Source organism: Brienomyrus brachyistius, chromosome 2 (genome assembly GCF_023856365.1).
Source record: "Brienomyrus brachyistius isolate T26 chromosome 2, BBRACH_0.4, whole genome shotgun sequence".
Taxonomy (NCBI): Eukaryota; Metazoa; Chordata; class Actinopteri; order Osteoglossiformes; family Mormyridae; genus Brienomyrus; species Brienomyrus brachyistius.
In genome coordinates this window covers 43,509,085-43,535,403 of record NC_064534.1, presented here as the reverse complement: position 1 = coordinate 43,535,403, position 26,319 = coordinate 43,509,085, and the positions used below count along the sequence as shown (strand labels likewise).

The 26,319-nt window shown below is 37.9% G+C and overlaps 3 protein-coding genes across 17 annotated transcripts in view; all 3 read left to right on the top strand.

The window, feature by feature from the left end:
• The window catches only part of LOC125715120 (uncharacterized), a 1,180,389-nt gene that overhangs the window by 791,014 nt on the left and 363,056 nt on the right, over positions 1-26,319 (top strand). The window lies entirely within an intron of this gene.
• The window catches only part of LOC125715114 (uncharacterized), a 935,270-nt gene that overhangs the window by 792,782 nt on the left and 116,169 nt on the right, over positions 1-26,319 (top strand). The gene's annotated exons all lie outside the window — the stretch shown is intronic.
• On the top strand, positions 9,008-22,555 carry LOC125715019 (uncharacterized). 15 transcript variants are annotated; one of them, XM_048986212.1, is made up of 17 exons: positions 9,008-9,663; positions 11,237-11,345; positions 11,769-11,931; positions 12,049-12,241; positions 12,944-13,051; positions 13,541-13,648; positions 14,021-14,125; positions 14,498-14,602; positions 14,975-15,079; positions 15,452-15,556; positions 15,929-16,033; positions 16,522-16,629; positions 17,407-17,463; positions 17,824-19,825; positions 19,921-19,989; positions 20,562-20,696; positions 22,123-22,555. In XM_048986212.1, the coding sequence occupies exons 2-17, from the start codon at positions 11,243-11,245 to the stop codon at positions 22,344-22,346; spliced, it is 3,795 nt and encodes a 1,264-aa protein (XP_048842169.1). In that variant the 5' UTR covers positions 9,008-9,663; positions 11,237-11,242; the 3' UTR covers positions 22,347-22,555. The 15 variants fall into 15 exon arrangements, with proteins under 15 accessions (XP_048842169.1, XP_048842166.1, XP_048842203.1 ...); XM_048986209.1 differs by having other exon boundaries at positions 11,234-11,345; XM_048986246.1 differs by lacking the exon at positions 14,021-14,125 and having other exon boundaries at positions 11,234-11,345.

The following is a 26,319-nucleotide window of genomic DNA, read 5'->3' as shown; positions in this document are numbered from 1 at the left end:
TAATCTGGCATTGAAGGGTGTGAATTACCCCGGCCAACCTGCTCTTTTAAATACAGCATATATATTGTTAGGTGGTACCTTGGGCGGAGCTTAATTCTCCGCTTCTGACGTCATAAGAGGAAGTAGCGTATCCTTGATTCTGATTGGTCGAGAGTTTATGCCCATATATGGTATCAATACATGCTTATGCCACGTTTTGCCGATAGGGGGCGATATGGTTTTGGGAGATTGCCGTTATGCCCATATATGGTATCAATACATGCTTATGCCACGTGTTGCCGATAGGGGGGTTTGGGAGATTAAACTTTAATAGAATAAAAATACATTACATGTATTTTATCAATGTGGTTTTTTAATTACGTTTTTAAGGAATAATAAAACATAGAGCAGGATAAGGGCAAGCTAGCGCATACACGTTCAGCGGGGGCGTCCGTCCGGCCCTGTGTTGTTAGTAAGCACCGCGGCGTATTTTAAAAGAAAGCACCCAAATGTTTTAAAAGAAGAAAGCACCAAGTGTGTTAAAGAAGAAAACCCCCAGGGTTATTTTAAAAGAAAAAGCAGGGTGAATTTAAACAAACATGCCCGAAAGAAGCAGCAGAAGAGCAAATTTAAACAAGCGAAACCAACAAACATACACCCCGCCATTTTAAAAGAAGAGTACACTCATTACATTTAACCAACACGAAAGACTTTAGTTATATTTACCAGGTTGAAGAAAGCATGCAAGCGGCAAACTTTTAGAAGAAATAAGACGAAACGACCCCGGAGCACTGCCACATGCGACTTGTCTGTTTGAACAACGCGGGGCGGAATGGCCGATCGCTAGTCCGGCGCTTGGCGCATGCGCACCCACGCCGCCTCCCCTTTCAAAATGGCGACGCCGGCGGAGCGCCTGTTTTAGCAAATTAAACCCCTATAACCGTAATGTTTTTAAGTAATGAAGCACTTTTCTGTCAATGTGAATAATAAAGTAAAGCGCTCTGAGCATTTTCGATAGCAATAATCAGGAAACAACGCGGTTAATTCTTGTTTAAACGAATGCATGCTCTCACTCTTGTGTGGCGCACGCGCGTAGATCCACACAGCATTTCCTTTATTGAGCCAGCTCGTTGCATGAAGCAGCTGTCAAATGGCTACCAGCGGAAATTGTTGTCGTGATGCGAACCGTTGGCCTGGATTGTGAGAAGCATGCCACCATTCTGGCAGAATGCACACTAATTCTATATTTCATATGCTTATTTGTAAATAGTGTAAAATAATCTATTTCTAATTTAAATAAAAGTCGATCTCTAACACAACACTCCCGGATTGCTTAGCTACATTTAGCTAAATTTATCTACGTATGGTTAATCAAAAGGTATAAACAGAAATTGAAAAGATGTATGACAACACATGCTGATCTTTTATTTCAAATAAGCCTCTTTAACCTCATCGTTTTTAAGCAATGAAACTCTTTTCGGCTAATGTGTTATTTAAAATAAAACATCTTAAGCATTTCGACAACAAGAATCAAGGAATAACGCTGGCGATCCTTGTTAAAATGACTCTCCATGTCGCGCTTGTGCGGGCAGCCACGACACCCACACACCACTGTCTTTTATTGAAAACAGCTGAGGCAAGTCGTTTTCGGAACTGTAAAGTGTGTATACAATAAGTAAACGTGTGTAAAAGAAGTATAAAATGTGTTATAAAGCACATAGCCAACATTAATTAATAAAGAATTTAAGCATAATACCCCAGACGTACCACGGCCTATAGCCGGTAGAAAGAGAGCTATCCTACGGCCTACAAGATAAAAGCATATGGCACCAAATTGGAATCAGTAGTCTTTAAAAGAATAAAATACATTATATGAATTTATCAATGCGACATTTTAAATACGTTTTAAGGCATAATAATTTTAAGGGGTCACCGGATGCGTCGAGCTTTTCTAGCTAGAGAGGAAAGAGAGTCGGGCAGTTTTGAATGGTAAAAGCAGTAGTTGTGTATTGTTAACGGTTTATTTTTAACAAAATGTCCTATTTTATAACGATAAAAACACAGCAATCCTGTTTTATGGGGATTTATGCGTATTGCATGTCTAGACATGTCGATCAGCTAATGGCCGCGGCAGTGAGCGATAAGCCTATGAGAAGGAAGCGTCAATTGACAAATTGACAAATTGTTGCAGAGTGCGTGTAACATCTCGTTTAACCGCTGGTCCTGAGTGTGACAAGCAGACAGACAGCATTCACGCACCGGCAGAAAGCACATTACGTCTATTTGTTAATCTGTTTTATTCGTAAATAGTATAAAATAATATATGTCTAATTGAAATAAAAGTCGATGTCTAACACCACAGCTCTGGGACTCTAGCATAGCCCCAGGGCGCCCCCGCTGAGGGCCTGTGGGGCTGGATGAAGTATCTAACTTCAATGGCTTAATCAGCAGGGTAAAGTGCCGTAACTTAAACGGGGGTATGACAAATTATTATAAAGTTTAAGCCAATAAGATTTAATTAATAAAATAATTTAGGTGTATTTTGTTCGTTTTATTTTCAATAAAGCACACCCAGCACATTATTAATGTAATAGATGCAGGAACTAGTGAGCGGTATTTAGCTACGAACTTCAAAAACATTTTTAAAACTTTGTTAGACTAATACCTTAGTTATTTCAATAATTTAAGGGATAAAAACATTTGTCGTGTTTGTCAATGTGTTATTTTAAGTAAATGCGTTATTTTCCAACGCCAAAAGCCCTGTCATGTTTTAAGTGAGAAATGATATGGACTAGCAACTCTCTCTGGGGGGAGCAACCCCGGTTAGGTACTATTAAGCAGCATTTAGTGACATGCATCAAAACACATTTTTAAAAACTTTGAAAGAATAAAGTCTTAGTTATTTTAATAAATAGTTTTTCAGTAAATGTTTATTCACGCGCATGCACACAAACACACACACACACACCGGAGGTCGGGGGGCTTTAAGAGTTTAACTTTAGGTTGCTGATCGCAATGTGTGACCAAACCCCAAAGCACCCTAACTTAGTCGTTTACTAACTTATCGCGAAAAACAGACAGAAATAGACTTGTAAATTTTAAAGAAAAGACATTAACTGTTTTTTGTTAATGTTTAAAGGTATACAAACTACAGTTGTATCGGACACGCGCACAAAAAACACTAAAAGAGTTTTGCTCAGTCAAAAAACACCAAACATATATTGTTCACGCTTTTTATTAAAATGTATAAGGGTTTGTTTTGTTATAGGGAAATTTTAAATTAATATGAGTGGGATATAAGTCATTTAGGCAACAAGATTTGAGGAAGAACCTAAATAGTGGCTGGAAATGACCGACCAGGCAGGCAGAAGTGTGCTTTCCTTATCTCACAAGTCATGGAAGGGTGGGGTGGTGGGACACATAAGTGGGGGGTTGGAACTGTGGAATCAGGCAAGAGTGTAAGAATTTAGGATATAGTCTTGTTATTTTAAAGAAGGTGTACATGATTATTTAATTACTTTTAATAGGAACCAGTAAGATGCATTTAGCACCATGTTGCAAATACACATTAAAAACTTTAAAGAATAAGGTCATAGTTATTTTAATAAAGACATCCTACAAGGTGCCCACGGCCCTAACGTACATAATCTACAAGCTTGATCCGAGATGCTTGCTGGAGTACAATGCTAAGTTGACATCGGTAACGGAGCTGCAGCCTGTTTGATAGTTAATGAAACATAGTTCAAATTCAACAGTGTCAGCAGTCATCCACGATGCAGGGAGACTACAGATTGACTATAACGACCCCGTTTATCAGCTGGCATTATTAATTTTTTTTTTGACAGAATAAAGCCTTAGTTATTTTAATAAATATGTTTTTCAGTAAATGTATACTCATGCTCATGTGCACAACACACACACACACACACACACACACACACACACACACACACACACACCCCGGAGGTCGGGGGGGCTTTATAGTTTAACTTTAGATTGCTGATCGCAATGTGTGACCAAACCCCAAAGCACCCTAACTTAGTCGTTTACTAACTTATCGCGAAAAACAGACAGAAATAGACTTGTAAATTCTAAAGAAAAGACATTAACTGTTTTTGTTAATGTTTAAAGGGATACAAACTACAGTTGTATCGGACACGCACACAAAAACACTAAAAGAGTTTTGCTCAGTCAAAAAAAAACACCAAACATATATTGTTCACGCTTTTTATTAAAATGTATAAGGATTGTTTTGTTATAGGGAAATTTTAAATTAATATGAGTGGGATATAAGTCATTTAGGCAACAAGATTTGAGGAAGAACCTAAATAGTGGCTGGAAATGACCAACCAGGCAGGCAGAAGTGTGCTTTCCTTATCTCACAAGTCATGGAAGGGTGGGGTGGGGGGACACATAAGTGGGGGGTAGGAACTGTGGAATCAGGCAAGGGTGTAAGAATTTAGGATATAGTCTTGTTATTTTAAAGAAGGTGTACATGATTATTTTAATTGCATTTAATAGGAACCAGTAAGCTGCATTTAGCACCATGCTGCAAATACACATTAAAAACTTTAAAGAATAAGGTCTTAGTTTTTAAATAAAGACATCCTACAAGGTGCCCACGGCCCCAGCTTATATAATCTACAAGCTTGATCTGAGATGCTTGCTGGAGTACAATGCTAAGTTGACAACGGTAACGGTGCTGCAGCCTGTTTGATAGTTAATGAAACACAGTTCAAATTCAACAGTGTCAGTAGTCATCCACTATGCAGGGAGACTACAGATTGACTATAACGACCCGTTTATCTGCTGTCATTATTTATTTTTTTTTTTGACAGAATAAAGCCTTAGTTATTTTAATAAATATGTTTTTTCAGTAAATGTGTATTCATGCTCATGTGCACAAACAGACACACACACACATCGGTGGTCAGGGGCTTTAGAGTTTAACTTTAGGTCTGTGAAAGTATAGGACCGCGATGTGTATACAGGCCCCAAAACACATTAACTTAGTCGTTCATGAGTCTTATTGTGAAAAACCACGCAAAATGGACATGTAAATTTTAAAGAAAAGACATTAACTGCTTTTGTTAATGTTTAAATGTATAAAAACTTTAGATGTAGTTGTTAAACAGTCAAACAAAAATGTGTTATTTTAAAGTAGTATAAAATATAACCTTAACTTTGGACGCAAGATGAACAACCTACAAACACAGACAGACACACACACACACACACACACAGCAAAGCCCCAAGAATGCGCACAAGCACACAACCATAGGTGGGCTTTTAGAGTTTGCTCAATCAAAAAAACATCAGACCCATATAGTTTACGTTTTTTATTAAAATGTGTAAGGATTGCTCTGTTAGAGCGCAATTTTAAATTAGTATGATTGTGATATAAGTCATTTAGGCAACAAGATTTGAGGAAGAACCTAAGTAGCGGCTACAAATGATCGACCAGGCAGACAGAAGTCTGCTTTTCTTATCTCGCAAGTCATGGAAGTGTAGGTGGGTGTAGGAACTGTGGAATCAGGCATAGTTATTTCAATAAAGACATCCTACAAGGTACACCACGGCCCAAGCTTATAGCGTCTACTATCATGATTTGAGAGGCTAGATGGAGTACCATGTTAAGTTGACAATGGTAACTGAGATGCAGCCTGCATGCAGGGAGACTAGAGAGTGACTATAGTACCCCATTTAACCGTTGGTCCTTATTTTTTAAGAATTTTGACAGAATAAAGCCTTAGTTATTTTAATAAATACGTTTTTTCCAGTACATGGTTGTTCATACTCATGTGCACAAATACACACACACACCGGTGGCCAGGGGCTTTAGAGTTTAACTTTAGGTCAGTGAAAGTATAGGATCATTATGTGTATTCAGACCCCAAAACATATTAACTTAGTCGTTCATGAGTCTTATTGTGAAAAACCGACAAAATAGACTTGTAAATTTTAAAGAAAAGACATTAACAGCTTTTGTTAATGTTGAAATGTATAAAAACTTTAGCTGCTTTTCTTAAATGGCCAGAAAAATTGGCTCAACACTATTAGTTTATATGAGGAGGGAGTGTTTGCAACAGTCACAATCCTAGCAGGCAAGCATAACATGCCAAAGAAACATCTCTTTCATTTATTTCAAAGCAGACACTTTGTGCAAAAGTTGTTTCCTCATTGCCCAAACGGCCACCAGAATTGGATGGTCCTTAAAGACCTTTCATAAGACTTGGAGGCCCTGTCCTGAGGTTTATCAAAGACCAGGTTCTTACACTATAGGAGACTGATGCTGTTTAAGTACTCGATGGGATGACCCCTGCAATGAAATTTGTAACATTTCAAGGTGTATATTTTAAAAGAATGAAGTGCCTGGCCAGTAAGAGAGGCAAAGTATCAGATGGTGGAATGTCGAACAGGTTTGTTAGAGGATTAGAGGAGGCAGAACTATGTTGATGTCCTGCTCAATGGCTTTGAATATGTTTGTCCTGAACTCAGATAATTGAGAGAGCAGAGCCAAAACATAGTTCTATCTCCTCTAACCCTCTAACAAACCTGCTCGACATTCCGCCATCTGATACTATGCCTCTCTTACTGGCCAGGCACTTCATTCTTTTAAAATATACACCTTGAAATGTTACAAATTTCATTGCAGGGGTCATCCCATCGAGTACTTAAACAGCATCAGTCTCCTATAGTGTAAGAACCTGGTCTTTGATAAACCTCAGGACAGGGCCTCCAAGTCTTATGAAAGGTCTTTAAGGACCATCCAATTCTGGTGGCCGTTTGGGCAATGAGGAAACAACTTTTGCACAAAGTGTCTGCTTTGAAATAAATGAAAGAGATGTTTCTTTGGCATGTTATGCTTGCCTGCTAGGATTGTGACTGTTGCAAACACTCCCTCCTCATATAAACTAATAGTGTTGAGCCAATTTTTCTGGCCATTTAAGAAAAGCAGCTAAAGTTTTTATACATTTCAACATTAACAAAAGCTGTTAATGTCTTTTCTTTAAAATTTACAAGTCTATTTTGTCGGTTTTTCACAATAAGACTCATGAACGACTAAGTTAATATGTTTTGGGGTCTGAATACACATAACGATCCTATACTTTCACTGACCTAAAGTTAAACTCTAAAGCCCCTGGCCACCGGTGTGTGTGTGTATTTGTGCACATGAGTATGAACAACCATGTACTGGAAAAAACGTATTTATTAAAATAACTAAGGCTTTATTCTGTCAAAATTCTTAAAAAATAAGGACCAACGGTTAAATGGGGTACTATAGTCACTCTCTAGTCTCCCTGCATGCAGGCTGCATCTCAGTTACCATTGTCAACTTAACATGGTACTCCATCTAGCCTCTCAAATCATGATAGTAGACGCTATAAGCTTGGGCCGTGGTGTACCTTGTAGGATGTCTTTATTGAAATAACTATGCCTGATTCCACAGTTCCTACACCCACCTACACTTCCATGACTTGCGAGATAAGAAAAGCAGACTTCTGTCTGCCTGGTCGATCATTTGTAGCCGCTACTTAGGTTCTTCCTCAAATCTTGTTGCCTAAATGACTTATATCACAATCATACTAATTTAAAATTGCGCTCTAACAGAGCAATCCTTACACATTTTAATAAAAAACGTAAACTATATGGGTCTGATGTTTTTTTGATTGAGCAAACTCTAAAAGCCCACCTATGGTTGTGTGCTTGTGCGCATTCTTGGGGCTTTGCTGTGTGTGTGTGTGTGTGTGTGTCTGTCTGTGTTTGTAGGTTGTTCATCTTGCGTCCAAAGTTAAGGTTATATTTTATACTACTTTAAAATAACACATTTTTGTTTGACTGTTTAACAACTACATCTAAAGTTTTTATACATTTAAACATTAACAAAAGCAGTTAATGTCTTTTCTTTAAAATTTACATGTCCATTTTGCGTGGTTTTTCACAATAAGACTCATGAACGACTAAGTTAATGTGTTTTGGGGCCTGTATACACATCGCGGTCCTATACTTTCACAGACCTAAAGTTAAACTCTAAAGCCCCTGACCACCGATGTGTGTGTGTGTCTGTTTGTGCACATGAGCATGAATACACATTTACTGAAAAAACATATTTATTAAAATAACTAAGGCTTTATTCTGTCAAAAAAAATAAATAAATAATGACAGCAGATAAACGGGTCGTTATAGTCAATCTGTAGTCTCCCTGCATAGTGGATGACTACTGACACTGTTGAATTTGAACTGTGTTTCATTAACTATCAAACAGGCTGCAGCACCGTTACCGTTGTCAACTTAGCATTGTACTCCAGCAAGCATCTCAGATCAAGCTTGTAGATTATATAAGCTGGGGCCGTGGGCACCTTGTAGGATGTCTTTATTTAAAAACTAAGACCTTATTCTTTAAAGTTTTTAATGTGTATTTGCAGCATGGTGCTAAATGCAGCTTACTGGTTCCTATTAAATGCAATTAAAATAATCATGTACACCTTCTTTAAAATAACAAGACTATATCCTAAATTCTTACACCCTTGCCTGATTCCACAGTTCCTACCCCCCACTTATGTGTCCCCCCACCCCACCCTTCCATGACTTGTGAGATAAGGAAAGCACACTTCTGCCTGCCTGGTTGGTCATTTCCAGCCACTATTTAGGTTCTTCCTCAAATCTTGTTGCCTAAATGACTTATATCCCACTCATATTAATTTAAAATTTCCCTATAACAAAACAATCCTTATACATTTTAATAAAAAGCGTGAACAATATATGTTTGGTGTTTTTTTTTGACTGAGCAAAACTCTTTTAGTGTTTTTGTGTGCGTGTCCGATACAACTGTAGTTTGTATCCCTTTAAACATTAACAAAAACAGTTAATGTCTTTTCTTTAGAATTTACAAGTCTATTTCTGTCTGTTTTTCGCGATAAGTTAGTAAACGACTAAGTTAGGGTGCTTTGGGGTTTGGTCACACATTGCGATCAGCAATCTAAAGTTAAACTCTAAAGCCCCCCCGACCTCCGGGGTGTGTGTGTGTGTGTGTGTGTGTGTGTGTGCGTTGGTATTCCTATCTTTATGGGGACATTGATCTGTATACACAGTCACCTTATGGGGACCAAAAACGTTATGGGGACAAAAATCTAGGTCCCCATAAGGGAAACCATTAAAACATATTGGGGAGACTGTATATATGTGCCTTACAAAGTTTTAGCTTAGGCCCATAACGAACGACCTCATCGGATCACACGGTTCACACGGATTCTCTATGTTGCCACCTGTAGTCAGGAACCGGAACTTTTTGGGGGTGGGGCTTGGCCGAGCCTTACACACATTTTGCAAGCCTAATTTATGCAAATCACGGTACCGCCCACTTAACGGAGGTGTTTGCGTGATTTGCGCATGTGCAATAGCTTTGAGAGGTAAGAGCACCGTAAAGTTTTGTTCTATTAAGCAATTATAATACTTATCTTTCGAGTAAAATAAATAAGATTAAATAAACAATAAATGTAGGTGTGTAAAAAAGTGGCTGCTATGTTAATATTTTCAAAAAATTGTTAAAATGGTGAAACGAGAGCTGCGTTATGGCGAAGTGTAGTTTTATCTGACCATTAATGAGTTTTCAGCACCACGGGAAGTAGAAACATAGACGAAAGGAAGATTCTACTGCTTTTACACGACCAAATACAGTGAAAGGTAAGTTTGTGATTATATTTCTTGTGTTTTAATACGTTATTTATAATTAATACTTATTTATAATATATAACAATGCTAGCTGACTAGCCAGCTGAGTTTACATACACCTTATCAGATTTACTAGTGTGCTAGATTGGTTAAGTTAATAAGACGAAACTAATATATTAAATTGGGTCCTGTAGCTGGCGTGTGAATGCTTAGTGTAATACCCACATATCTAACTAGCTTCATGTAATGTAGTTAGCTGATAGCCATTTTCGGTTTCCCAAAAAATCGAGCGAAAATTGTCATCGGTGTGAGTGACGGGTTCAGCCTCTTTGGAGGATATTGGTGCACAGTTTCCTGGGCCAAGCACAGTTCCCTAGTTCCTATTATTATTATTAGTAGTAATAGTAGTAGTAGTACTACTGGTAATCTTTAAAGCGCTTCACGGTGGTTTGATGTATCGATGCTCCTTTTAATCTGATTCTCGAAACACTTCGGCTGAGACGTGATAAGTCTGTAGAACGGTTTATTAGAACAGTCATTAGCATGCACGCATAGTATGTTCTTAAACCGGTATGTAAATTGAGCAGAATAAAGAAGATATGTTCTGCAACCCCTTGCTTACTGCACGTCTGCATCACGCAGTTACTCAGTATAATATAATGTAGACATATGATGGACGCTATACGAGCTCGAATAGAAGATGGACAGTGTATGTACTGGTATAGAAGATCGATGCAATGCGGTTTTAAAAGAAAAATCCTGCAGTTGCCTGTCCTGTGTTATGAACCAGTCAGGTTCATAATTAATGTTGCATCTAAAAAAGAAGGTATAGAATATATATAGAAGGTATATGTTTAAGAAATAAACATATAGTTTATTTCACTTCTATATGTTGGAAAGAGGGTGCAGTGTTTAGTGCTGCTGCCTTGCAGCAAGAAGGTCCTGGGTTCGATTCCGGGTCCGTTCTGTGTGGAGCTCGCACGCTCTCCCCATGTTTGCTTGGGTTATCTAGGGGCTCCGGTTTTCTCCCACAGTCCAAAGGCGTGCAGGGTAGGCTGGTTGGTGCGTCTAAATTGGCCCTGTAGTTGTGTGGTGTGTTGGCGCCCACCCAGGGTTGGTCCCCGTCTGTGTCCCCCCTGCGACTCCAGTGCAGATTATGGTAATGGATGGATGGATGGGTATTGGAAAGATAGGGTCTCATCTAACTTTGCGCATGGTAAGAGAGGAGCTGGGTTATACTAGCAGTAAAGGACAGAGTACAGGAAAACGGGGAACATATCTATTCCTCAAGGCGAAGGTGTATATTTACCATTCTGCAAGGTAAACAACCCCATAAGACATATAGGCTACAGTGACATTTTTTTTAGTACCACACAATATCAGGTTCCCCATTTTGGTTTACAGTTGAGTTTCGTCAGTTATTTAAAGGATTTTCAGAAGTGGTAGCCTGAGAGAGTGATAAATCTTGAAAGTATGCTTTTGATGTATCTGAACATAAGAACTAATAAAAAAATACTATTTAGTTAATAACTTTTCAGTTACGATTCGAGATCTGTCAAACTAATTTTTAATAATTTCCTAGCAGTTTGAAATGCCACCACGAATCAGCCCACTTAAGGATGCCATTCATTACGTTGTTTCAAAGACTGACAAAACATGGAAATTAGATGTGAAGTACATCAATGCAGAGAAAGGTAAGGTGATGTCTGACATGATTTTTCAGTTAATAATTACTTGCATGCAAAACTGAAGCTTTGCACTAGATGCTGATCAGATAATGATTGTATCATTATCTGATCAGCATCTAATGCAAACTTTAGGGTATCATGAGGTACCATCTGTCAAGGTCAGTTTTTGTGTAATTGGCATGAATTATCTGCAAGATTTGGTAATTTATACACATAATAGGTTCATGTATATGACCGATGAGCCCATTTATATACATTTTACACACTCACCAAGGCCAGCGAGTGTTAGGTTGAAATTATAATTGATTCTTTTACAAAACATTAAAAACGGGTTTCCCAGACCTGAACACATGACCAGGGCTAATTGGATAATGGTAGAATGCATAGGTTTTCCTATTTTATTAAAAATGGTTTTGTTGTCTATTACAGGCCGTGGTATATTTGCAAAGGGTTTGATTTGCAAAGGAGATTTTGTTGTTGAATATAGGGGAGAAATGATAAATAATGCGGAATCCCAGAGAAGAAGAAAACTTTACCACCCATCATGTACTGCATTTATGTTTGCGTTCAAGTGGAGAGGGAAAATGTATTGGTAAGACTTCAATTTGCAAATAATACTCCTTATACTAAATTAATAGAAACTCTGATCTTGTGGTGATATATTGTTATATTTTTATTTCCTGTTTTCTCATGTTACCATCTTTTTAAGTATTGATGCCTCTAAAGAAGATGGATCCTTTGGGCGGCTAGTTAATGATGACCACAGGCATCCAAACTGTAGGATGAAAAAAATTGATGTGAATGGAAACCCGCACCTTTGTCTGTTTGCACTAAATGACATTAATGAAGGAGAAGAGATTTCCTATGACTATGGAGGTGACGACTGCCCATGGAGAAAACAAGTATGTCACACAGTGTACAGAATATATTGTAGTGTTGCAGAATGTTTGAGAAAGGCTTATGATTGAATGGAGTATATATTAATCAAATTTATCACTATTTAAATAAAAAAAACTGACGTGGTAAAATAAGAATGAAAATGAACATACATAAAGAAACAAAATCAGTCAAGTAGTATCAGAATTATCTTAGCATCACCTGAAGCTGCAATCCATGATCAACCTCTAAGATAAATGACAATCTTCTAACAGAGGAAGAGGCACTAGAAAATCAAATCAAAGTTGCTAATGTTCTCAGAAGCTGTTAGATAAGATCAGTGTTTAAGAACCCAGTAATAAATATGGCCAATGTTTAGTTCCTTTATTTATGAAAATTTACCTACAATCTGAATAAAGGTAGTGATGTTGATAGTCATATGAAAAATATTTTCAGCCTAGATTACAGCTAATGAAGTAAATGCAAGTCCTAATTATTTAATAAAAATGTTACATTTGGTTGAAAAAACAGCTGCTAATATAAATTTAGAGGAGTCCATTCAGTCCATTTAAAGGCGTAGATGAATGAGCAAAGTACAAAAAATCACCAGCAGGTCCATTGTGTCCAACCAGTCACCTGGTTAAGTATCAAATACTTAGTTTTGTATTATGTATTTGGAATAGTGAAATCTCATTTTTTTTTATTTGTCATTATAAATGTGTTTTCAGGCGACCAGCATTACAGCTAATGCCATGGGGCCGGACGACTCTCAACCTTCCCTCTTGTCAAAGACTCCGATATATGATGCTACTGGACCAAACAACACACCTCAACAGGTACATTCATGTCCATCGCTTCAGATTGAATTCTAGTGTCTCTTTTTATGTTTCTCTACTTTAGGGGTGAGATTTTAGCTTTCACTGGGATCGTTATCTTTGGTAATAAGTACTGTATTCTAGGCACTCACGACGTCCCCACAACACACCTGCAGTTGGTGTGTGACTACAAAATGTTTGTGATAAATTGGGCAGAACTGGTCCCCATAAGGAACAGTAACACTGTGTGTGGAATGTCCCCACAAAGCATATTTCATTCAAGATGTGTGAACACTGACAGAGCTGGACTGGGCAGGAAAAGATATTTTATAATAAATTTGATTTTTTTATTTCCTCTGACGATTGTCGGCATGCATCTCATCTTTTCTTGTAGATTTTGTCTGTACACGTAGTCTGTCTGTCTGCATGTTATGGAATATTTACTTCAAATTGACAATTTGTTTTCAGTGTTTTCATTATCTGAATTTGTCATTATAAATGTGTTTTCAGACGACCAGCATTACAGCTAATGCCATGGGGCCGGACGACTCTCGACCTTCCCTCCTCTCAAAGACTCCGATATATGATGCTACTGAACCAAACAACACACCTCAACAGGTACATTCATGTCCATCGCTTCAGATTGAATTCTAGTGTCTCTTTTTATGTTTCTCTACTTTAGGGGTGAGATTTTAGCTTTCACTGGGATCGTTATCTTTGGTAATAAGTACTGTATTCTAGGCACTCACGACGTCCCCACAACACACCTGCAGTTGGTGTGTGACTACAAAATGTTTGTGATAAATTGGGCAGAACTGGTCCCCATAAGGAACAGTAACACTGTGTGTGGAATGTCCCCACAAAGCATATTTCATTCAAGATGTGTGAACACTGACAGAGCTGGACTGGGCAGGAAAAGATATTTTACAGTGAATTTGATTTTTTCTTTCCTCTGATGATTGTCGGCATGCATCTCATCTTTTCTTGTAGATTTTGTCTTTTGCTAATGCCATGGGGCCGGACGACTCTCGACCTTCCCTCCTCTCAAAGACTCCGATATATGATGCTACTGGACCAAACAACACACCTCAACAGGTACATTCATGTCCATCGCTTCAGATTGAATTCTAGTGTCTCTTTTTATGTTTCTCTACTTTAGGGGTTAGCTTTTAGCTTTCACTGGGATCGTTATCTTTGGTAATAAGTACTGTATTCTAGGCACTCACGACGTCCCCACAACACACCTGCAGTTGGTGTGTGACTACAAAATGTTTGTGATAAATTGGGCAGAACTGGTCCCCATAAGGAACAGTAACACTGTGTGTGGAATGTCCCCACAAAGCATATTTCATTCAAGATGTGTGAACACTGACAGAGCTGGACTGGGCAGGAAAAGATATTTTACAGTGAATTTGATTTTTTCTTTCCTCTGATGATTGTCGGCATGCATCTCATCTTTTCTTGTAGATTTTGTCTTTTGCTAATGCCATGGGGCCGGACGACTCTCGACCTTCCCTCCTCTCAAAGACTCCGATATATGATGCTACTGGACCAAACAACACACCTCAACAGGTACATTCATGTCCATCGCTTCAGATTGAATTCTAGTGTCTCTTTTTATGTTTCTCTACTTTAGGGGTTAGCTTTTAGCTTTCACTGGGATCGTTATCTTTGGTAATAAGTACTGTATTCTAGGCACTCACGACGTCCCCACAACACACCTGCAGTTGGTGTGTGACTACAAAATGTTTGTGATAAATTGGGCAGAACTGGTCCCCATAAGGAACAGTAACACTGTGTGTGGAATGTCCCCACAAAGCATATTTCATTCAAGATGTGTGAACACTGACAGAGCTGGACTGGGCAGGAAAAGATATTTTACAGTGAATTTGATTTTTTCTTTCCTCTGATGATTGTCGGCATGCATCTCATCTTTTCTTGTAGATTTTGTCTTTTGCTAATGCCATGGGGCCGGACGACTCTCGACCTTCCCTCCTCTCAAAGACTCCGATATATGATGCTACTGGACCAAACAACACACCTCAACAGGTACATTCATGTCCATCGCTTCAGATTGAATTCTAGTGTCTCTTTTTATGTTTCTCTACTTTAGGGGTTAGCTTTTAGCTTTCACTGGGATCGTTATCTTTGGTAATAAGTACTGTATTCTAGGCACTCACGACGTCCCCACAACACACCTGCAGTTGGTGTGTGACTACAAAATGTTTGTGATAAATTGGGCAGAACTGGTCCCCATAAGGAACAGTAACACTGTGTGTGGAATGTCCCCACAAAGCATATTTCATTCAAGATGTGTGAACACTGACAGAGCTGGACTGGGCAGGAAAAGATATTTTACAGTGAATTTGATTTTTTCTTTCCTCTGATGATTGTCGGCATGCATCTCATCTTTTCTTGTAGATTTTGTCTTTTGCTAATGCCATGGGGCCGGACGACTCTCGACCTTCCCTCCTCTCAAAGACTCCGATATATGATGCTACTGGACCAAACAACACACCTCAACAGGTACATTCATGTCCATCGCTTCAGATTGAATTCTAGTGTCTCTTTTTATGTTTCTCTACTTTAGGGGTTAGCTTTTAGCTTTCACTGGGATCGTTATCTTTGGTAATAAGTACTGTATTCTAGGCACTCACGACGTCCCCACAACACACCTGCAGTTGGTGTGTGACTACAAAATGTTTGTGATAAATTGGGCAGAACTGGTCCCCATAAGGAACAGTAACACTGTGTGTGGAATGTCCCCACAAAGCATATTTCATTCAAGATGTGTGAACACTGACAGAGCTGGACTGGGCAGGAAAAGATATTTTACAGTGAATTTGATTTTTTCTTTCCTCTGATGATTGTCGGCATGCATCTCATCTTTTCTTGTAGATTTTGTCTTTTGCTAATGCCATGGGGCCGGACGACTCTCGACCTTCCCTCCTCTCAAAGACTCCGATATATGATGCTACTGGACCAAACAACACACCTCAACAGGTACATTCATGTCCATCGCTTCAGATTGAATTCTAGTGTCTCTTTTTATGTTTCTCTACTTTAGGGGTGAGATTTTAGCTTTCACTGGGATCGTTATCTTTGGTAATAAGTACTGTATTCTAGGCACTCACGACGTCCCCACAACACACCTGCAGTTGGTGTGTGACTACAAAATGTTTGTGATAAATTGGGCAGAACTGGTCCCCATAAGGAACAGTAACACTGTGTGTGGAATGTCCCCACAAAGCGTCTTTCATTCAAGATGTGTGAACACTGACAGAGCTGGACTGGGCAGAAAAAGATATTTTACAATGAATTTGATTTTTTCTTTCCTCTGATGATTGTCGGCATGCATCTCATCTTTTCTTGTAGATTTTGTCTGTACACGCAGTCTGTCTGTCTGCATGTTATGGAATATTTACTTGAAATTGACAATTTGTTTTCAGTGTTTTCATTATCTGAATTTGTCATTATAAATGTGTTTTCAGACGACCAGCATTACAGCTAATGCCATGGGGTCGGACGACTCTCGACCTTCCCTCCTCTCAAAGACTCCGATATATGATGCTACTGAACCAAACAACACACCTCAACAGGTACATTCATGTCCATCGCTTCAGATTGAATTCTAGTGTCTCTTTTTATGTTTCTCTACTTTAGGGGTTAGCTTTTAGCTTTCACTGGGATCATTATCTTTGGTAATAAGTACTGTATTCTAGGCACTCACGACGTCCCCACAACACACCTGCAGTTGGTGTGTGACTACAAAATGTTTGTGATAAATTGGGCAGAACTGGTCCCCATAAGGAACAGTAACACTGTGTGTGGAATGTCCCCAGAAAGCATATGATGCATTAAACATACAGTATATGGAGAAAAGTTTGTCAACACTTGAAAATCACACTAATATATGGTTCTTCCTTAAACAAAGTTGGAAGCATACAATTCTCTAGGGGCTCTGTATTGTGCTATCTTGTTTTGAAAAATGTTCTTTTTGCACAGTACTTTTTGATAAATCTCTAACGTTAGTCTTTCACAAAGTGGTTAAACATGACCCATCTTTGTCAGCCTTTTTTGTGTGTTTTGCAGGCAACAAATTCAAAGTTTGTTTATATTTATATAATGCAATCAAGTTGGTCAGCCAACATATTTTGGCCATAACAATTCTCAGTTCAATTTTCTTAATTGCATATTTTAAATTGCATTTTAGAAAAGTTTCTTTTTCCAGATTTTTCTTTATTTTTAATTTCACTAATTATAGTGCCAAAGACTGTGTTCCCAGATGACTTTTTTTCCCCACAGATTCCTAGAGGATACTTTGTAATTGAAACTACTATTTCAAATATTGTTTATATGGTTGCTTGTATTTACAGATTGCCAATGAAGATGAGGTTTTTGTACCAAGACTCAGACGGACTAAAAGTATTGAAGTAAGTTCTCTTTCCAAAAAAAAAATGTTTACTAAACTGGGACTTTGTTTCAGTCAACAGTTATTTTCAGTATCAATTATTCATTGGATTATATTCTTAATTGATAAATTATTTGGTCTATAAAATACCAGAGAGAAGTGAAAAATGTGCATCACTTTTTCTTTGAACCTAAGATGTCATCAGATGTCTTTGTTAAATCAGCTGTCCAAAATCCAAAATAATATGGTGAAAAGAAACGTTATCACACTTACAAAACCTGCAAAAATTAAACTGAATCAATGATTAATTTATTATCAAAATAGCTGAATTCATTTCTGACAATTTACTGATCGAATAATTATTACTTTGTTGTATTTTTAGATGAAAGACGCTGTTCCTGACAATTCTGATGAACTTTATGATTCCACATCAGGGAGTAATGATGATTATATTCCAGATACCACTTGTGAAAGTGACAGTGGAAGTGAATACAGCTTTAAACAAAACCTAAGGACCAAGAATCAGTCTTTTGATTTGCTTGATGTCTCTGGTTCAGTGAGTTCCCAAGTCTGTGACTCGACAACCCCAGACAAAATGACTTATGATGACCACAACCTTGCATCTGAAGTCACTGGAGCAGAAGAAGAAGAACCCTCTTCAAGTCAGAATGTAAATGACATCATGGTTGTTAAGGCATTAAAAAAAAGAGGAGGGAATAGAATTTACAACAAGAAACACTATTGCTTGTATTGCTCTAAACCATATTCTAAGATCGCAAGGCATCTAGAAGGTGCACATGAAAATAAACCTGATGTAGCTAAAGCTCTAAGCTTTCCAAAGGGTTCCAAGGAGAGGAAAAAACAGCTAGATTATATTCGTAACAGAGGAAATTATGCTCACAATGCTGCTGTAATGGAGTCAGGAAAGGGGGAACTAGTGCCATTTAGGCGACCTCATAAAGAAGTGCAGGGAAAGGAATTCATGCACTGTGCATATTGTCAAGGTCTTTTTACAAGAAAGGTTCTTTGGCGGCATATGCATAATTGTAAACTTAAACCCGGATCAGTCACCTCCAAACCAGGAAAGAACCGTGTTCAGTCCATGTGTACATACACAGGGCCTGTGCCTTCACACGTAAGTAAACAACTGTGGGGAGTAATCGGTGCCATGAATCCTGACCCAGTCACAGATATAATCAAAAATGACCAAGTCATTATTGCTCTTGGACAGCACTTGTTAAACAAAGGTGGACCATCACGCAAGAATCAACAGTATGTTCGAGAGAAGATGAGAGAAATCAGAAGGCTGATTTACAATGCCAGCAAAGTGACCACCTTAAAAAAATTGGAAGATTTCATAAATCCAAAGAACTACATGGACACTGTCAAAGCTGTCAAGTTTACATGTGGGTATGACAGTGAAACAAACAAGTTCTTAATTCCATCACTGGCAAACAAACTTGGAAATGCCTTGGTTAAAGTAAGTAAACTTTTAAAAGCTCAGGGTTTAATCTCAAACAACAAAGAGCTTGTTGAGAATGCCAGTAAGTTTCTAGATGTCCATCAGCAAAAGTGGAATGAGATGATCTCAGCTACTGCATTGAGGAACATCAGTGAAGCAAAGTGGAATGTGCCCACTCTCATGCCCTTTACTGAAGATGTCCAAAAAATGCATGCATATCTCAATGAAATGCAGGATAACTGGTACAAATCGCTCTATGAAAATCCCTCTGTAAAAGCCTGGATTGAGCTTACAAAGGTGTGTATGACCCAGATCATTCTCTTTAACCGGCGCAGGGAAGGAGAGGTGGCAAGCATGCCCTTATCTGCATTTTTATCGAGAGACACCTCTGATCCACATCAGGATGTGGACTGGGCTCTGTCTGAAGTGGAAAGAAAACTTTACAGACACTTTACACGGATTGTCACCAGGGGGAAACGTGGTCGCCCAGTTCCAATTCTATTGACTCCAAAAATGCTGTGTGCGTTAGAACTCCTTGCTAAGCAGAGAGGGGCCTGTGGGGTACTAAAGGACAATCAGTATATGTTTGCGAGACCAGAAGCTATGACACATTTCCGAGGTTCTGATTGCATCCGTGGATTTGCCAAGGTGTGTGGTGCAAAATGTCCTGAATCACTGACATCTACCAGACTGCGAAAGCATGCTGCAACTCTTTCAACTGTGCTGAACATGACAGACACAGAGATGGACCAGCTGGCCACCTTTCTTGGACATGACATTAGAATCCATCGTGAGTTCTATCGACTCCCTGAGAAAACCCTGCAACTTGCAAAGATCAGCAAAGTTCTAATGGCACTCGAGCAGGGAAGATTAGCTGAGTTTCATGGCAAGAACTTGGATGAAATTCAGATAGATCCAGATGGTATGTTATTTGACTTTTTTGTTTATTTTTCTGCTTGCTATCTATTCTTTTTGTTTAATCACATTGTTAAGCTGTACTTCGTATGACTTCCACAGAAAAAGTTCTGGACAGTGATGAGGAAGACTTCCAGGAGAAATGTCAGGCAGATTCATCAATTATAGATGGTATGTTTTGTCACTAGTTTAAGTCAGTAAATAAGTTTATTAGAGTATTGCTTTAATTGAATTTGTTATTTAGCTAACTAATGCCAGGGGCATATGGACGTATTAATTGGGACTTGAAAGCTACAATTATAAAAAAAAAAAATAATAATCAAACATAACATCACGAATTGGCCCTTGTCAAACTCACTCTAATCATTGAACTTGCCCATTTTTTCCCTACTTCTGACACATCAACTTTGAGGACAAAATGTTCTCTTGCTGCCTAATAAATCCCATCCACTATCAGGTGCCATGATGAAGAGATAATCAGTGTTGTTCACTTCACCTGTCAGTGATCATAATGTTATACCTGATCGGTGTATATGCTTAGCATCTTGCACCTAATGATACCAAGCCTGTCATTCTGGTTTTAATCATGGTTCTGGTTTCTTGAGATTTGCCTGCCTCTGCCTGTTTACTGACTATGATTCAGCTGTATATTTTGGATTTTTCTGCATATTTAATAAAATAATAGTTTACTGCATTTGCATCCACCTCCAGCATCTGCTCTGAATGTTGATTATTTTCCACAGAACCATCAGCAGAGGAGATACTTCCTCCTACCGAAAGGAATGAAATGCCGCCACCACCGTCCAAGAGACATAAACCACTACCATTAGATGATACATCACCGTCAGTAGTCAGTACTGTGAGGCCTTCATCCAAAGGTGAACTCTCTACTCTTTTGTTTGTATTTGCGGAGGTACTGTCAGTGTCTGAATTAAACTAGAAATGGCTAAATGTTGTAGCAGCCAAATTGCTTTAAATGAATGCTTTGCTGCCAAATTGTTGTTGTCCCAAGCAGCTCTACATTATTCTGCCCTGTCTGAAAATCACAATTCTCAGAAATCCCTCTGTACCATTTGATGGGGCTAATTGGTTGTTGCTCGACTCTATAAGCTGCTTGAAGTGGGACTAGTAACAGTAACTGTTCTAATAAATGAAACATTAGTAATAACTAGCCCCTATATCAACCACATGTCCTGGCTGTTCACAGGGTGCTGGAGCAATTCAGTGTGAATGACTGGATAACTTACAGCATTACTCATAATGTAGAAGCAACTCAACTTCAAGTAGCTTTAATATAATTTTCTTGTTACCAAAGCTAATATAGCTAAAGCGGTACATATTAGTACTTGTATGATGGTTGTACAGTATACCAAAAACATTATAATTCTGTGTAAACCATAAATAACAGAATACAATAATTTGCAAATCTCAACCTATGTTCAATTGAATACAATACAAACACAAAATATTTAGTGTTTATACTGATGAACCTGATTTTGATACCTGCAAAATGCTTAAAAAAAGTTGGGACAGGGGCATGTTTACCTTTGTATTACATCACCTTTTCTTTTACCAACACTCAGTGAGCCTTTGGGAATTGTTGAAGTTTTGAACAAGAAATTCTTTCCTATTCATACTTGATACATGACTTCAGTTGCTCAACAAACTAAGGTCTCTGTTGTTGTATTTTGGGTTTCATAATTTTCACACATTTTCAAAGGGTGACAGGTGTGGTCTGCAGGCAGGCCAGTTTAGATCCAGCGCTCTTTTACCAGCAAGCCACACTGTTGTAACACGTGCAGAATATGGCTTGGCATTGTCTTGCTGGAATAAGCAATAACGTCTCTGAAAAAGACATCATATGGATGGCGGCATATTTTGCATTCAACATTAAAGGTACTTTCACATGCCATGAGTGCTAACACACCAAGTGGTAACCACTGTGCTATCCTTGCTTGTGAAGAACTGAGCCTTTCTTTTGTATTCAGTTGAATGTCGGTTGCATTCTGTTTTTATTTATGTTTTACACAGCATCCCAGTTTTTTTAAATCAGGGTTGTAATGTCTTATATAATTACTATACACACTATATACAATACTAATACTATACTAGATGGATTTATCTAGTGGATCTTTAATGTTCATAAGAAGATACATACTGTTGTTTCTTCTTAAAATTTGACAATATAATTCTATTCCTAGGTAAATGCAAAGAATTTTACTTGCTGCATGTATGCTGATATAGAATTTAGCAAATTATATCTGATTTACAGCATTACTAATTAGTTTTTCTTACCACTTTAAGGTAAAGTGACCCAAAAGAAGAGACCCTGGCAGCAGACAGAGGTGCAGGCAGTGGAGAGGCACATGAATCGGTTCATCATATCTGGTATTGTGCCAGCAAAGAGCGATTGCGAGAGGTGTTTAAGAGCGGAACCAGAAGCTCTTAAGCAAAGAAACTGGGAGAACTTGAAATTCTATGTGTATAATCGCATCACGGCCTACAAAAGGGAAATGCAACGTAAATAGGGTTAAAGTTACGAATTCTCTGGTATGGCTTTTTGTTTCCGTTTGCCAGTGATTTGGAAAGGTTCCTGTTTTAAAACTCAGTCAACAGGAATTTATTTGCTTTTAGATTAGACATTTGACTTCATTTGGTGAGTTTGTGAAGTTGAATTCCTAAAAAGTTGCAAATTTTGTAGTTTAAATTTAAGCTTAATGTCATGGCAGTTCTTGACCGTTTGACGTTATATATATATATATATATATATATATATATATATATATATATATATAAAATAATAGCCAAAAATGGCAATGATTTTGACAGGTTTCTGTTTTATATTAGGAAAGCCTATCTGAAAAATCAGGCAACAGGAATTTGATTGCTTTAGATTCATTTGACTTAATTTGATGAGTTTGTTTGTGAAGGTGAACTCATTAAAAGTTGCAGATTTTGCAATGTTAATGTCGCGTTCAGTGTCGTGTTGTGTGGAGTTCAATCTGTGTCTTATTATAATGGAAGTGTGGTGGAATTTACCACCAGAAGTCCAATCTTCTCTACACCCAACAATATGTAATAAACCAACATGTTGTATTCAATAATGGGGACCTTCAAAAGAGAGTTTTTTGAGCCTGGGGGGTTGGGGGGATGTATGTTAATAACCATGCAGATGTGTTTACCCTGCCATTGAGTTTTGCTAAATCATTGACTTTTACACTTGTTAGATTTAGAATATGTAAGGAATAATTGACTGAATTATGAATTATTGAATTGTTGAATTATTAGAAAATAATTTCTCCGCTTCGCGTCGTGGCTGCATTACCACCTTGGGTGTGCATTATTTTCTAATAATTCAACGGTCCGGAGTCAATTATTCCGCTTATACTACGGTTGCCACACCTCAAGACATCGATCAGATGATATATTTCAAGGGATTCGTCCGGTTTTTCTACTTAAATCGCTATTGTGAGTAGGATTATTTCTTCCGCATCTGTCATGTTGTTGTTTTTGTTAGTCCTGTGTGCTGTATAGGTACTGTATGCTAATTTCCGTTATTACAGTTAACTATGCGAAGTGATATGGAACTGTAATGCGGTCAAGAGAGCTACCTGGAACTACATTCGCCGTTCGTTTATCTGAAAATAATTGCACACCTCAGAACGTTCGTCAGCCAATCAGATTCAAGCATTCAACGGTCCCGTAGTATAAATATTTTTAATTGCCTACAGTTAAACAATAGGACAGAGGACACAAAAGAACTCCTCATTTGTTAGAGAAACATAGCAATTAAGTATTTATAATTTCTTACTATGAGTAGCTAAAATATTTCACAGTACTGTGATTGAGTAGTAGATAGCTGATGCTGGATGGTTGACTGGTTAAAAAATATTTAGAATGGCTGTAAAACTGGCAAGTAAAGGTTTAAAGGTTTGACTTCTTTGGGTCTGATCCTTTGTAAGTGAATGTAGCCTTTAACTGCTTCACCTATTAATGTTCACTTCAATCACACTGATATTCTTAACAACCCTAGGTTTTCAGTCATAACTAAATGTCTTAACTATTATTTTGGACAGTTATTTAATATGATTAATCACTCAGAGGAAACTTCAGGGTTACACGAGACTGAGGAAAACTTTGTCTATGCTGATGTGTTGGAGGAACACGGTTTACTTACCACAAACATTTGGCGTTTAATTTCAGTATGTATAAAATACATGGCTGGAAACATATAACAATTGACTGTAGAGTGAAAGGAGAAAAACATTGTGATGTGTGTTGAATGCATATGCATATATAATATAATAATTTATCTGAGGATTGCCTTCATATAGGTGCTCATCAATTAGTAACAATTATAGTTGCAATGTCCCCACTAATCAAGGAGGAATTTGTGTGAATTATGCAAATCAGGTCCCCACTAAATATATTGGAATTTGTGTGAATAATGCAAATACTATGTAAATGAGGTCCCCATTAGTGATATTCACCAGATTTTTCATAAGTCCCCATAGAGTTTGGTCAAAATATTACTTCATCAATTCAGATATTTGAACTCGTGTATAAGCTAACAAAGCTATGGTTAGTATGCCTGATTTTTTTCTTATTTCTAGAACCTGTAGAAAGGGTGGTCCCCGCAAGTGATGATCAAAAAGCTGGTCCCCATACAACATGGAAACCAGTATGTGTGTGTGTGTGTGTGTTTGTGCACATGAGCATGAGTATACATTTACTGAAAAACATATTTATTAAAATAACTAAGGCTTTATTCTGTCAAAAAAAAAATTAATAATGCCAGCTGATAAACGGGGTCGTTATAGTCAATCTGTAGTCTCCCTGCATCGTGGATGACTGCTGACACTGTTGAATTTGAACTATGTTTCATTAACTATCAAACAGGCTGCAGCTCCGTTACCGATGTCAACTTAGCATTGTACTCCAGCAAGCATCTCGGATCAAGCTTGTAGATTATGTACGTTAGGGCCGTGGGCACTTTGTAGGATGTCTTTATTAAAATAACTATGACCTTATTCTTTAAAGTTTTTAATGTGTATTTGCAACATGGTGCTAAATGCATCTTACTGGTTCCTATTAAAAGTAATTAAATAATCATGTACACCTTCTTTAAAATAACAAGACTATATCCTAAATTCTTACACTCTTGCCTGATTCCACAGTTCCAACCCCCCACTTATGTGTCCCACCACCCCACCCTTCCATGACTTGTGAGATAAGGAAAGCACACTTCTGCCTGCCTGGTCGGTCATTTCCAGCCACTATTTAGGTTCTTCCTCAAATCTTGTTGCCTAAATGACTTATATCCCACTCATATTAATTTAAAATTTCCCTATAACAAAACAAACCCTTATACATTTTAATAAAAAGCGTGAACAATATATGTTTGGTGTTTTTTGACTGAGCAAAACTCTTTTAGTGTTTTTTGTGCGCGTGTCCGATACAACTGTAGTTTGTATACCTTTAAACATTAACAAAAAACAGTTAATGTCTTTTCTTTAAAATTTACAAGTCTATTTCTGTCTGTTTTTCGCGATAAGTTAGTAAACGACTAAGTTAGGGTGCTTTGGGGTTTGGTCACACATTGCGATCAGCAACCTAAAGTTAAACTCTTAAAGCCCCCCGACCTCCGGTGTGTGTGTGTGTGTTTGTGTGCATGCGCGTGAATAAACATTTACTGAAAAACTATTTATTAAAATAACTAAGACTTTATTCTTTCAAAGTTTTTAAAAATGTGTTTTGATGCATGTCACTAAATGCTGCTTAATAGTACCTAACCGGGGTTGCTCCCCCCAGAGAGAGTTGCTAGTCCATATCATTTCTCACTTAAAACATGACAGGGCTTTTGGCGTTGGAAAATAACGCATTTACTTAAAATAACACATTGACAAACACGACAAATGTTTTTATCCCTTAAATTATTGAAATAACTAAGGTATTAGTCTAACAAAGTTTTAAAAATGTTTTTGAAGTTCGTAGCTAAATACCGCTCACTAGTTCCTGCATCTATTACATTAATAATGTGCTGGGTGTGCTTTATTGAAAATAAAACGAACAAAATACACCTAAATTATTTTATTAATTAAATCTTATTGGCTTAAACTTTATAATAATTTGTCATACCCCCGTTTAAGTTACGGCACTTTACCCTGCTGATTAAGCCATTGAAGTTAGATACTTCATCCAGCCCCACAGGCCCTCAGCGGGGGCGCCCTGGGGCTATGCTAGAGTCCCAGAGCTGTGGTGTTAGACATCGACTTTTATTTCAATTAGACATATATTATTTTATACTATTTACGAATAAAACAGATTAACAAATAGACGTAATGTGCTTTCTGCCGGTGCGTGAATGCTGTCTGTCTGCTTGTCACACTCAGGACCAGCGGTTAAACGAGATGTTACACGCACTCTGCAACAATTTGTCAATTTGTCAATTGACGCTTCCTTCTCATAGGCTTATCGCTCACTGCCGCGGCCATTAGCTGA

Coding starts and splice junctions, on each gene's coding strand:
- LOC125715019 (XM_048986212.1), top strand. CDS start 11,243: ATGCCACCACGAATCAGCCCACTTAAGGATGCCATTCATTACGTTGTT. Junction 15,080..15,451: donor CAAACAACACACCTCAACAG/GTACATTCATGT, acceptor CTTTTCTTGTAG/ATTTTGTCTTTTGCTAATGC. Junction 15,557..15,928: donor CAAACAACACACCTCAACAG/GTACATTCATGT, acceptor CTTTTCTTGTAG/ATTTTGTCTTTTGCTAATGC.